Source organism: Scomber japonicus, chromosome 20 (assembly GCF_027409825.1).
Source record: "Scomber japonicus isolate fScoJap1 chromosome 20, fScoJap1.pri, whole genome shotgun sequence".
NCBI classification, from domain to species: domain Eukaryota; kingdom Metazoa; phylum Chordata; class Actinopteri; order Scombriformes; family Scombridae; genus Scomber; species Scomber japonicus.
Window position 1 is genome coordinate 24,353,265 of NC_070597.1, and position 13,738 is coordinate 24,367,002.

At 38.4% G+C, this 13,738-nt stretch overlaps 1 protein-coding gene across 1 annotated transcript; it reads right to left on the reverse strand.

Annotated features, from left to right (window-relative positions):
- Positions 1–227: 227 nt before the first annotated feature.
- Positions 228–13,490, reverse strand: LOC128381775 (ras-related protein Rab-37-like). The gene is made up of 9 exons (XM_053341815.1): positions 13,335–13,490; positions 5,113–5,223; positions 3,768–3,809; positions 3,520–3,586; positions 3,365–3,417; positions 3,071–3,136; positions 1,825–1,881; positions 1,664–1,740; positions 228–333 (listed from the first exon to the last, which is right to left on the reverse strand). Exons 1-9 carry the CDS (start codon positions 13,488–13,490, stop codon positions 228–230), a joined length of 735 nt encoding a protein of 244 aa, XP_053197790.1.
- Positions 13,491–13,738: the final 248 nt, after the last annotated feature.

Consider the following 13,738-nt stretch of genomic DNA (forward strand, 5'->3'; position numbering starts at 1 on the left):
TTCTTGGCAAAATAAAATAGTTGGTTTTACTGTATGAGTTTATAGCTTAGTTCTGCCTCCTCTCACTCTGTTGGTCAACTTTTGGCTTTTACTCATGAATGAATAACAGCGTCATATTTTGGGAGCAGCAGTGAGTTAAAGGGGGTTCCTCCCACTCAGTACCTCTCAGTGTGTATCCAAAAGTCTGTTCACCCAGAGCGGTGGGAGGAGGATGCGGCAGAGGAAATTTAGAAGAAGCTACAGCAGCCTGACTTCTCCTTCTTTGCTTCAATGTATTCATGAATCTGGAACTTGGGTTCACTGGGGTGCTGGACGGCTCGGTGTTTCAGTTCCCTAAAGAGCAGAACCACACATCCCACAGTTCAGAAAACATTATAAATAACCTAAAATGAGTCCACAGACATATAAAGAAATGGCACATATGCTATGTGTCCTAGCGTTTGCCTTTTTTGAGACAAAACTGGAGTTTCCAGTGTTATTTGGATTTTATTATGTGGCATGCAAGAATATTATTTAACCATCTGTAAAGTCTGCTGTGCCAGCTGCATCACCCTGCCTGCTGAGCTGCTGACTATAAATTTCATGTAATGCTTTTTTGTAGGATTTTACATTGTGGTAAAAAAGAAATTACATGGCAAGCACTGAACATGTCATCATTTTTGCCATGAAAGCATAAAACATTAAAGAATATGAGGAGCCTATGAAGTGCTGCAGTCTGAACAATTCAACAGTATCAGAGGAGGTGAGTAACTGACAGCTTCTAAGGAAACAATGGGGTAAATATGAATACTGTAAGTGAATAACTGAATGGGTCTGAAATATTTTCAGGTGCAGTTTAATGACACTGTAAGGCACTAAAGTATTCAGGTATATAATATTTATTATATTAAATCAATTAAATTAAATTAATGGGATATAAGATGTGTTTTTTCTGCATGGAATGTAACTTGAAATGTGAAACGTGAAATATATGAAAACCCATTAATTTGTATACAATTATTATGAAATTAATTAATTAACAATTAATCAATGTCATTTTACTGACAAAAGTGGTTTCAGCCCAAATTTGGGGTTAATTAATGGAGGAATTCGTGGATTTTTAATAAAAATAATAATAATATTACTTGATCAAAGTTTTCACCTTAATATATAAAATACAGGGTTTTAAAATATGAATCAAAGAGTGGGCTGCTTGTTATACGTTCAATCTTCACATTTTTTCCCACTTAAAATGCAGATTATACCTTAATATATTACAGCTCATCAATTTAGTCACTACCACTTGAAATCAAGTTTAAAATACTACATCTATATTAATGTGGGTGTTGTGGGTGTCAGTTTCATAAGGAAGTACAAAGTACAAATGAAGGAATAGCTTAAAGGTCAAAAGGTTTGATAAATGGCTTAAAGTTTTGATAAAATGTGAATGTACAATAAATGTGCTAAATAATTACTAATGAATTCTAGATTAGGTTATTATTTACAATATTATTTTCAGTACTAAACACTAAACAGTTAAAAAGAGACAGGAAATGCTTGTCGTGGCAGACATCTAATTCATTCAGCGCTCCAGAAACTTCTCAAGAACAATCAGAGAGGTCACATAATGAATAATTAGCACCAGCTCAGTACAGAACAGACATGTGTGAAGTCTGTATCATACTTAGCCACAGCAGTGAAGGCCAGCTCTACGTTGACTCCTGTCTTGGCACTCGTCTCCATGAAGGGAACTGAGTACTCCTGAGAGACATGAAGAGTAACAAATAATTAAACAGCACAGTAAACTATCAATTATGCTTATACAGCCATGACTTTAATACTCACTCTGGCAAGCCTCTCTCCTTCATCTCTCTTGATTGCTCTGTCACTGTTCATGTCCGCCTAAAAGAGAGATGCAGCGTGGTGAGATTGGTCCACATCAGATCCAATAAAATATGCAATGATGCTCTACTTCTTCTTTAGGGGACAGTCTTTATTATCGCCTATAAACAAACAGCCTATTTACATATCCTGCAGACACATAGCAACATTTATTTCAACCATGCAACTTTTGTCCTCCTGGTCTGGTCTCTCTTCTCTTCCTTCCAGGTCTCCACCAGTCAGGTGGGTTAGGGTTTTTTGTTTTGTTTTGCACACATCACACATTTCACTCATCCATACCTTGCATTCATTACTGATTTAGCTGACTTGCATTATTTTATTTTAATTTAAATCCATAATAAATGTTGTTTTAGAAGCTTTACTCATGTGTGATCTCCTTTTTTGTCACACACTCCGAGCCGGTTCGTGACGTTCCCCCTGGGTCAAAATTGACACAAGGACTCCAGCTGCTTGCTTAGAATTCATTCACTCACATGCACACACATTAAAAGAAACTGTCAGTTGAATGAGTAAATAGATATAAAAATACAACATAAAATACAATATAGAATATAAAGTTATTTAAAGTGCTTATGCACTTAATACACATTAGTGTACTATGATTGCACTTGATGTGGTGGCAGTGGGGAAGGTGGGGGTGAAGGGGTGTGAGTTCAGTTCACTTATAGCTGTTGGGTAGAAACGATAAGTGAACCAAAACAGTGAAGTCACATGCAGTAAAATCTAAATAATGAGCTGAAAGATATTAAAATGCGGCAGAAGTCTGATGAGAACTGCAGTTTAGCATTTTCTGTGGGTTTGTCACTATAAGAGAACTCTTTCTGATTACAAGCACTCAGCTGACCCATAGTTGATATAAAAATATTGATTAGTGCAACTTCAACTCTCCTCTACTTCTTATTGAATTGTGCCACCCACATGGTAGCACAATAAGGCTTGCTGAGGATTGTTACCATGTTTCCATTCCACAAACCAAGATCCTACCAGCTGTTTACTCATTGTTATACAATACATTTTCTTCTATAATAGCCTCCTGAATCTCATTCATACTCCCCAGACACATATTTTTGTCTCTTATCATAAGAAACCACAGTTTTTATCAGTAAGGTTTCAACAAAGATTCCCCTCTTCCTTTTTTCTTAGCACTTTTTCCTCCACATGCTGAGCTTCTCAAACAATTCCTTCTCACCTTGTTGCCCAGCAACATGATGACTACATCGCTCTGTGCATACTCATGGATCTCTGTTAACCATGCCTGAAACAAGAGTGACAAGAGAGACAGACACACACATAAATACACAGACACAGACAGTCCAATAAAAGAAAAAAAGTACATCTGTTTGTGTGAATCTCAAACTCAGAATGCAGGTACAATATAATAATGCTGTTAACTGTAGCTTCATTAGTGTTCGTTAGTCTGCTTCCTCTTCCTGAAGAACCTATTTCCATAACTTTCCAGGCTATTGCGATATCCCAGACTTACCGTGATGTTATCAAAAGAGGATTTGCTGGTGATGTCATACAGGAGGAGCAAAGCTTTGGAAAGAGAAGCAACAAAAATGAACATATAAGTCTATGGGAGTAATTTAAAAGTGCAGCTGAGAGTCAATGGTGTAGATAATGATGTATTTCCTTCACCATGTGCATCTCTGTAATATGCATGTGTCACACTTCTGAACCTTTCTTGCCCTGCTGTGTCCCAAATCTGAAAATGAGAAAGAAAGGTGTACATGGGTGATATAACCTGTTTGCACCTTCCTGTTTCAGTTTTTATTTGACTAGTCTTCAGTTACAACACCGATGCCCAAGAGGAAACAAGCATGTGCTCAAGAAACAGGCTGCTATTGTGAAAGCAAGTTTTTACTGGAAATGATTTACTTACTGACCTGTAGTTTGACTTTGACATCGTCAACAGTCACCACTTTATTCTGAGAGAAGCAGAGAGAGATTTGAGGAGGATGTTGGACCAGTCACCGGTTAGTCAGATTAAAAACAGATTTAAGGGTCAGTTTAATCAAGTTACACAAAAGGCAAACTTATCTTAAGTAAATTTAAATTAATTTTCTCACTTGCTTTCAAGGCATTTATCCATGCAGATAGTTTTGGTTTTGTTTGCCTTGGGTTTGAGATTGCTGTCTGAGATTTCAGCCTCCATCCCAACATAACAAGAGCAACTACATTTCTTTCCTGAATCTGTGTCCTGGTTACTCTAGATAATCCCAAGAATACACAGTCAGGTCAGCTTTATTAGGAAGTGAGTGCACTACAATAGTATTTTAGTTTGGTAATAAAGGCCCAGTCATGCTAGCATTTAAAATGGCAAAATTAAAGGGTGAAATGAATGCATTTCAATGTAATTGACATAAACGAGGCATGGTTGTCACACAGCTATAAGACAGGAGGATATGGTAGAAATACATTTACTAACTGTGTTAACTTTGTACTATTAGCAACCAGGATAACGAGCTTGCTAACTAATAGTTAGCTTACAGAGCTATTCAGACCACAATTGTGATTGAACATCACTTGCATGTTCCTGACTGGTTAGCATGATAGCTTGGTTACAACAGTAGTTTACCACCCTTTCCTGTGAGTAGTCACTGTGTGAAGTACCAAGTTTTCTAGTGATAACACTAACATGAACTATGCTGTGCCACTTTCTTGTGGGCTGAATCTTAAGGAAAGTGAGGGTCTGGAGGGGCTGCACTGACTGGATGGATCTCGCTCTTTATCAGCTACTAATTTAAAACATCTGAGGACAGTACCTGTGGAAAATTTGGAATGGTCCCACACCAAGGCAGGCTTTTATGCCTTAAAAACGAATCTGATTAATCAAAATGCAGCTCATGATGTTTCTTTTTTTCTCCATTAGTACCATGGCAAAACCATCCTGCAATGGTGAATTGTTTAATTTGCCAACATCAAGAGGTGAGTGGTTGTTGGCAAAAGCCACAAAAGGCCTACTGGCCAGAATGTCTACTTTCACCACCATCATTGAAAGAGGGCATTGTATTGTTTTAGAGTAATCTCAGAAATCTCAAACATATCTGACAACCTGGAAAAATAAAACAAACTATAGATACCATTAGAACTAAGAGGAAACATATGTATTTTTGTAATGTGGGTAAACAGACCCTTTAATATCCAATTACTCCTATTTAACATCAATGAAAGGATGTAAAGACATTCACACACACATATACACGTACTATACTGTGCATGCACACACACCGTGAATCCGATGCCCACTGTGGCAGAGAAGGAACCGGGGATGAACTTTCCCTGATCAAACTGCACCAACAGGGACGTCTTTCCCACTCCACTGTCCCCAACCAGGATTGTCTGCAGGAAAACACACAAACACACTCAGTGATGGTGGGTGTACCAAGAAGGGTTACACAAATACAATCTGTATCTAATTACTTTTATATATTAATATCTATTCTATTTCAGTTCTAGTCAGGTTCAATCAAAACTGCACTGAAATCCCTTTCTGTTTGTACCCTGAATCATTTAATAATTTTCTGTTGTGACTCATCACCTGCGTCATGGCAGACATTTCTGCTTTCAAGCTGTACAAATATAATATCTTTTACATGAGCGTGGCAGTGTACCTCTATTAAAATGTGACTCACAAACTGGAGGAGATAACCTTCAAGACAATGAAATGAGTGAAATGCAGCATTCAGAGGCACTCAAGTTAGTCACCAGAGCCATCAGTCAATACTCCACTGTCAATAGGCTTGTCTTTCACTTATAGCTCATTTAGGAAAGTCACACCGAGGTATCCACCACCTCCACACACACTGCCCTCTGAATGTGACAGATACAGTACGTCAGACACTGCTGAGCTGTTCTCTGCCTGCTTGAAGAAAGGATTTGTAAGTTTTGATGCTGAAAATGACTGTCTTGACCATGTCTACATTTTGACCTTGTTCTGAATGTCCACTGATGTTTAGAAGTGCCCTTACCAACATGTCCATCAGTATATCATGCAGGTTCATTTACAATCAGAGGTGGTCTTTAAAAGAAGCTTAAACTATGACCCTGTTCTGAATGTCAATTGGCAGCAGTCTAAAAGCTTGTCATTAAGGTCCATGCTCAAAGGTCTTCTGAGAATTTTTGCCCCCAATGTTAATAGTTGATCATAAGTGGCAGTGTTGGGAAAGTTCACGTTCTACATGAACTAGTTCAGTTCATAGTTCATAATTCCAAATTATGAACTAAATTCACAGCTCCAAAAAATGAACTAGTTCAGTTCTTTTTTTCAATACGTTGCGAACTATACTCTTTTAAAATTGAAACTATGTGTCAGATTTCATCCGTTAGATTGTTCCCTTCCTTGTCGATTTTCTCATAAAAATCGCTAAGATAATTATATGATACCTCCTTATGTCCACATGCTGCTGTCGCCTCCATGCTGTTTTTTGTTTTGTTTTGATGACGGCAGTGCGACACTGGCTGCCGTTGCCTTTGGTTGCCAGATCCACTCAAGTTGAGCTCTACTCAACTGTGGCGCTCTCGCACTTGTTAGAATCTGGCACAGACAAAGAATCACACGCAACGGTTGGGCAACACTTTAGTGCGGTGTGTTTTTTGCCTGAACCTTATTGAACGAAATTAAAAAAGAGTGAACATGACGTTCACAGACACCAGAATGAACGAGTTCATAGTATCGTTCATCAGGCAGAAATACCGTTCGTTCGTTCAAGTTCACCAAAATTATGAACGAATTCATGAACTTTCGTTCAATGAACGCGTTCATGCACAACAGTGATAAGTGGTCTTCAGCAGATGTCTAATTGTGTGTCTGTCATGAACACCCATTCACAGCCCTATTAAGAATATCAACTGATGTTTGAGTGGTCTTAAAGACCTCAGTGGTCGTGAGATTGTCATGAACCCCACAGAACAAAATGTGTCAATTTTGACCCTCTCCTGATCATCTATAGACATTCAGATTATGAAATAAACTACCAAAAATACAACCATGAACTGAAATGTCCCTGGTTTGCATCTGGCTGGGGACATTTGCTGCATGTCACTGCCAATCTCTCTTTTCATTTATTTCTTACCATCAGCTGTCTAATAGAAGCACAGAACACATTATCTGTATATCAATGCCATGTTCAATGTTGGTTTGCTTACATAAGAAAGACAAAGCAAGAAAGTCAAAAGTGAAGTCAGTATCATCAGTTCAACCGGGTAATGGTTGAACTGTAACTCAGTTTCGTCTTAATGCTTCATAAATAATCAAGTCTGAAAGACGAAGACGGGGTTAAAAAGAGGATGGGATTAGTCTTGAGAAGCTGGAGCAGCTCTCACAGCCTCCCTTTGATATAAGCATTTAGAGGGATTTTAGAAACTCTCAGAAAAGTGTCACATCTCAGTTGTGGATACAATATGGGTACTGTCACAGCAAGCATGCAGTCATTTTCATAGAAACTACTGAAGTGTTGCCAGTAACTCCAGTTAGCTATTCTGCCTTTGAAATGCTCTCTGTTGAAAGAAAAACTGAGCAGTTGGCAGAAGAATAATGTTTTTAATCATGTTTATTCAGTGATGAAAAGGTAAAGTACTAAAATGTTCAAGGCTTCCTGGCGTGTTGGAGCCAGCGTGCAAACTATGGGTTTCAGATTGCTTAATTAACATCCCATGAACACACAGTAAAAATAGAATCTGGTCTTAAAATGCTTACAGTAACATTCACTTTTTTCACAGCATACATGATGTATTGTGTTGTATACCTTTTTGAATTGAGTAGCCAACAGAAGTCTCCATTAGTTTCAGAAATTCCTAATATTTCATGAAACAATGGGTCCTTCATTCTAAGACAAAGGTGCATTAAACCAGTTCCTCATTAATCTTTAGCCTGGCATCACTTATTCTGAGAGCTGAATGTACAACTGTTGCTGGCAAGTTGAATCAGCTGCAGCTAGCTAGCTAACTGAGCTAGCATTGGTTCCATGTGTGTCACTGTGTCAATGTAAAACAAAAATATGATATGACACAATGTCAAGAAACAGAGGCTAAAGGTACATTTCCCAGGCAAACACTCAGCATCTGCACCAGATGAAGAAGCATGCAGACATGTAAGTAAAGAAACAGTGATGCAGTGTAGCTAGTTTTCATTGTGTTATAAGTATGTTGAGGAGAAAAGTTAGTAAAAGTAAGATTGTTGTTCTAACTGGTTACACGTTCATATATTCTTTTACTTTGAAGATTACAAGAGAAAAACCAAATGTGTTTGGCAAAAGTTATCTATCTGGTTTGCTGTGGTTGCTGAAAGTATAAACTTTCCCAAGTCCAATGCAGGGCAGAACAGAACCGCTTAAATTAGCCTCTAATCTCTGATAGCATCCAGGACCGACTTCCACACAGCGGGGAAACACTACACAGTAGATGTGCTAGTCATGAACATAGCTTTTTTTTAAATCTGTAACCCCACAAATAAAATAACCTACTAAACTAATGTAGTAAATTATGGATTTGCTCCTTGAATGAAACACTCGGTTACTGCTGCCAATGCGGAAGTACCTGGCTGGCTTCAAAAAATCCAACTGACTGCCATTCAAAAAGTGTCACTTCTGTCTAGAAATGCTAAGTCAATCATCTTGAATATACATTTCAAACTTCAGGCCCTCTGATGAGTTTGATGGTAGTTATTTTGGAAATTATTGCTCTGATAATAAGATTTGAAGCTTATAATAGCTTTGATTGAAAGCTTGGTGATGTCACACCTTCCTACATACATCGTCATATAGTTGTGAGCTAGTTAGCAGGATATGCTAATATTTCAGTGTATGCTAGAGGAAGTAAAAACACTGCTTAATCCATTTATAGCACTTCCGTGTTTGTGGTTTTGCTTTTGGAAAAGAAAAAAACAAATGACACCACCCTGAACACTGAGATACTGTGTGTTGTTAATACAGCCCCATGCATGCTGCTTTGACTTGTGTGAAATATAATGCTTGGGATTAGCAAATGGTCAATTGTAATATCGTATACCCATAACCAAGATACCCATTCAATTATGAATGAAAAGAATAATTAGATAGATAAACACAGAGTGGCTTTGATGGATATGTAAAGCAATTTACAAAACATGTTTGATGTTTCTGTGACTAAATGGCATCTGGCATTTCCTGTTTACTAGACATCTCTTTGAGCATGTAACATAATGCCTGCATGTGTGTGTGTGTGTGTGTGTGTGCAGGATCAGTGGAGGGAATTAACCATACTTGTAGAATCACCCATGCATGTATCCACGTGAGTATGAGGATGTTTGTGGATGACAGTTTGTGGCGGCAGAGGGGTATGACGCTGTTTCCGTGGTAACAGAGGTGAGCTGGGAGGCAAGCCTGTCTCATAAAACCCCTTGGGAGACAGGAGGCAATTAGGTGGAAGCAACCCAGATGTTGGGGAACGTGGATGATGTACATGGTATATTGTGTATATGTGGTATTTGTGGTATGGAGAGACAGAATAATAAAGAAAGATGGCAAATTTAATTGTATTCATATCCGGGGTTCCCAGTCAGTTTGTTAAGTGCCAGATAATGTCCCCTCTTCCTGTTTGAACCCATTTGTTCTAACAAAGACGAATAAGAGTTTCCCTGGAGGGCATCATGGTAGTAAACACCAAGTGTGGAAGTCCTTTAATAACAAACTCAGAGCAACAATGTAATGGAAAAGAGTGAATGTCTGCTTTTCACCTCTGGTTGAGAAATGAGATACATCTATTTTTATCTTCCTGGGGTATATAAAGTCTGTGAAGCACCGGCTAGAACAAACAGTAATAGAGTTTGACACATTTCATATTGTGACGAATTTAGAATGTTTGATACACAGCACAGCTGGGAATTGAAATATAGATGTAGCAGTGTGCGATATTAAAAGTCGATCTGATGGCTGGCACAAGCTTACATTAGTGTGTGTGTGTGTGTGTGTGTGTGTGTGTGTGTGTGTGTGTGAGCTGCAGTGGGCAACACCGATACCTTTTTGATACCATGATGCCATTTTAATGATGATGATAGCATTATATTACATATTGTGACATTGTTCTTTTTTTAGATAAATAACAAGACAGGAATTAGAACCAAGTGTATAATGACAACATTCTTATACATTTTAAATAATTATCTCAATATCAGTACACAACTATTTGATAGGGTTCCCAATTAGTGCTTTAGAAATACATTAACATATTTTGTAAAGACCAAAGTAGAATGTTTCACTCTTCTTTTTACTGAATGTTCAAATAAACCCAGACAAGTAGTCAGTTATCTGAAACTCATTCTTAAAGGGTAAGGCGGTATTTTCCTTATCATTAATAGACCACTTTTGTGTGTGTGTATTGCACACACACAAATTTTTATTGTATTTTTTTTATTATTTCAATAGTTAGTTATATTGAGTTAGTAGCAAAGACTCATTATTTGTAGTTATTGTATTTTGTTTCCCTGTAAATGGTAAATGGACTGTACTTATATAGCGCTTTTCTAGTCTTTCTGATCACTCAAAGTGTTTTAATACTACATGTCACATTCACCCATTCATACACATTCATACACTGATGACAAGGGCTACCACACAGGGTTCCAACCTGCTCATCAGGAGGGAGACTAACTGTTCACACACACATTCACTGTGTAACTTGTTTGGCCAGCCAGTATACACTAACCAAGCACTTACACCTGTACAATCAAATCCAACAGCTCTGACACCAATTCTACTTTTTTGCCAAGTTTATACATTTTCTTTTTTTGTTGATATTGTCAGAAAGATGATGATTATACTTTAAGTTTATTACTGAGGTGATAGTGGATGGTAGGATACAGGAGTACTGAAACTGAAAATGTATACGCTTGTTAAATGTAGAATTTATATATATATATGTATATGTATATGTATATACAGTATTTTCCCCTCATGTGTCATTTAGTTGTCATGTACTGTTGCTAAGAACTTAGTTGCTTAAAGACTCGTTCATCTGTACATTTTTGCTAAAAACATGCAGCTGCCTGCTGTGGGTGAGATGAGGTCTATGAGAGCTGTGAGACTGAACCAAAAGAGTAAAGTTGTGGGCAGTAAAACCGAAACAATGAACTGAAAGATGCTAAAAACTGTGCTAGTGGTTAGGGTTAGGGCTAGTGTTTGTAATACTCTGTGGTTTCATCACAATGAATGACCTTTTTCACTTTAGATGTAGTCATCTGACCCATTGTTCATATCACAATATTGACTAGTGCAGCTTTAAATATTTATGTTTTAAATGGGAACCAATAGGTTTGGGGCTGAGACTAAGCAGAGTAATATTACTGAGAGATATAGAGACACATTGCTGTCATGGGATTTGATGAGAATAAGAAAGTGTGTGGTAGTGTATGATAACTAAATCCCAGAAGGTATTAAATCCTATGTAGATTTATTGCTCATGCATGTGTATAAATCTAGTAGAAATGCTGGTTGGAGCTTAGCATGGTGGTAAGGTGGGTGGGTGGGTGGGGGGGTGGGGGGTTAATCCATAGCAGAGCAGCTGGAGTCATTTCAGCTTCATATATAACCTCTAACTTTAACCAAAGTGCACTTGAAGAAGCCCCTTTTTCCTGTTGTGTGATCATGACCCCCGCCCCCAGGGGAAAGAGAGGTGAGCCAGACTAAAAGTAAAGTGACTACACCCCAGAGGAAAGATAGAAAGATAGAACTCAGACAAGCTGCACCGGAGAGATATGGGACTAAGAGGAGAGAGAGAGAGAGAGAGGGAACAACGGAACAAAGTACTGTACCTAGATTCTCAGAGACAAGCTTGTATCACTATAATTTTACTCTCCACAAAGCAAACCTCACACATACAAACACACACACACACACACACACACACACACAGACAGACACACACAGCTTCCAAGGCAATTAAAGGAGGCTGGCCAAAGCGCGTAATGGTTACATTAGAGTAACCCAGTTCATGTCTCAGCGGACCATTAGCCTTTGGGAAAATTCAGTTCTCACTAAACTCACACTAATGACATAAAGCCACTTAGCAGCATTGTGGGTCCGAGGAGCAAAATCATTCTTACAAATCATTACTTAGAGTGCAATGAAATAACAGCAAATTGTGTCTATTTGCCAAACACAAGACGAGTGATATTATTTTCTCATAACTGTCAAACACCAACAGACAAATTGTCACTTTTGGAAAGGAATTGAAAGAGTTTTGCCACGCTCATTTTTCAGTGAATACGAAACACTTGACCGATGCGGCTCCCTCAGACTGAGGTGGAAGCTGTTCCTGCACTACAGCTTCATAATATAATGTGACATTTCACTGAAGCCTAAAGGACTTTCTCTTCTCTCTTTGTTCCTCTTACACGAGACGTCAAAGATCAACACTCCTGAGCTGGAAGGCACTCACTAGATCACTGGAGACTCACAAATTTGTTGGTGTATGAAAGCCGAAGTGACTTGAAGTGGTCGACGTAGTGCAGGAGCATGAGAGCACTTCAAAGGGGGCTAATGACACTGGATTCACTGTAAGTCAATAGAATGAAGACTAATAACTAATAACTCATAATCATGTTTATGCCACTTGATGACTTCCTCCCACTAATATGGAAGATCTTCCTACAAAAGCAACAGCTGTGTTTCTTACTCTGTAAAATGCAATTTACATATTAAACTGTGAAGTATCAATAAAGCATCTATCTATCTATCTATCTATCTATCTATCTATCTATCTATCTATCTATCTATCTGGGTTGGGGGGTAAGGGGTGGGCAATCTGGAGAAACTACAGTTTAATGTTGGATATTTCCAGTATAGTGAAACTCACTCACTTACTCACTCACCCACCTATCATCCACGCAATTGTATTCACATTAATGTCTGATTTTATTGTATTCTTCTTTTTCTTTTTTTCCCCCTCTTGTTTTTTTTTTTTTTTAATTTTAATTTTTAAACATTTCTGTTTCTGTTATTCTTCCTATAGCTTTGGCAACACTGTATTTAAACAGTCATGCTAGTAAAGCACTTTGAATTGAATTGGAGTGAATTGAACTCTGACTACCTTTAGTAGAATAATGTAGAGCAATAGTGAAGCATTGGAATGAACAGTTGATGGATGTTTATTGGCTGTGGCACTTGGACTTGGGAATTGGATATTATAATGAGTTTAATAAGGAGTCACATTGGAGGGAAGATAATCAGTGTCTTGCCCAAGAGCACGTCGGACAGGAAGTGACCTCTTTTAAACCTTAATTTATTTGACACGTAATAGAAGCTGGAAACGGACCAGGATCAGCACCACGGAGAGCGCCAACCGGGTACTTTCAACTGACCAATAAATAAATAGGAATAGGAAAATAATATAAAGATAACATAAAGCCTATGTGTAAAAGCTGTATAGCAAAGTTTGGATTGTATTGCTGTTGTATGATCATAAGAAAACGTTCATACCTTGTGCATTAACTCCTCATCATATACCGGAGCTGGGGGAGTCTTTGCTGGGTTGTCGGTGGTGTCTGTGGATCCGTAGCCGCTCTCGGGCTGGATCTCCGGGTAATCCGTGGTGTAGTAAACCGAGATCGGTTCCATCGACTCCATCCGCTCCATCCTGTCTTCCTCCCCTCACTGCGTGCTTCTACAACAGAAATAAAAGCTGATGAAGCACCCACAAACTCTCCCCACACATCCAGTCCAGCAAACACCCTCTCCTCTCTCTCCCCTCTCTCCTCCAGCTCCTCTATAAGCTCCTCCTTTCTTTTTTTGTTCTTAGTGAATCACAGTCAGCGGGATCCTGCCTACATCACCTCACATTTAAAAGGCATGTCGTGATCGATCACCCACACCTACACAATGCT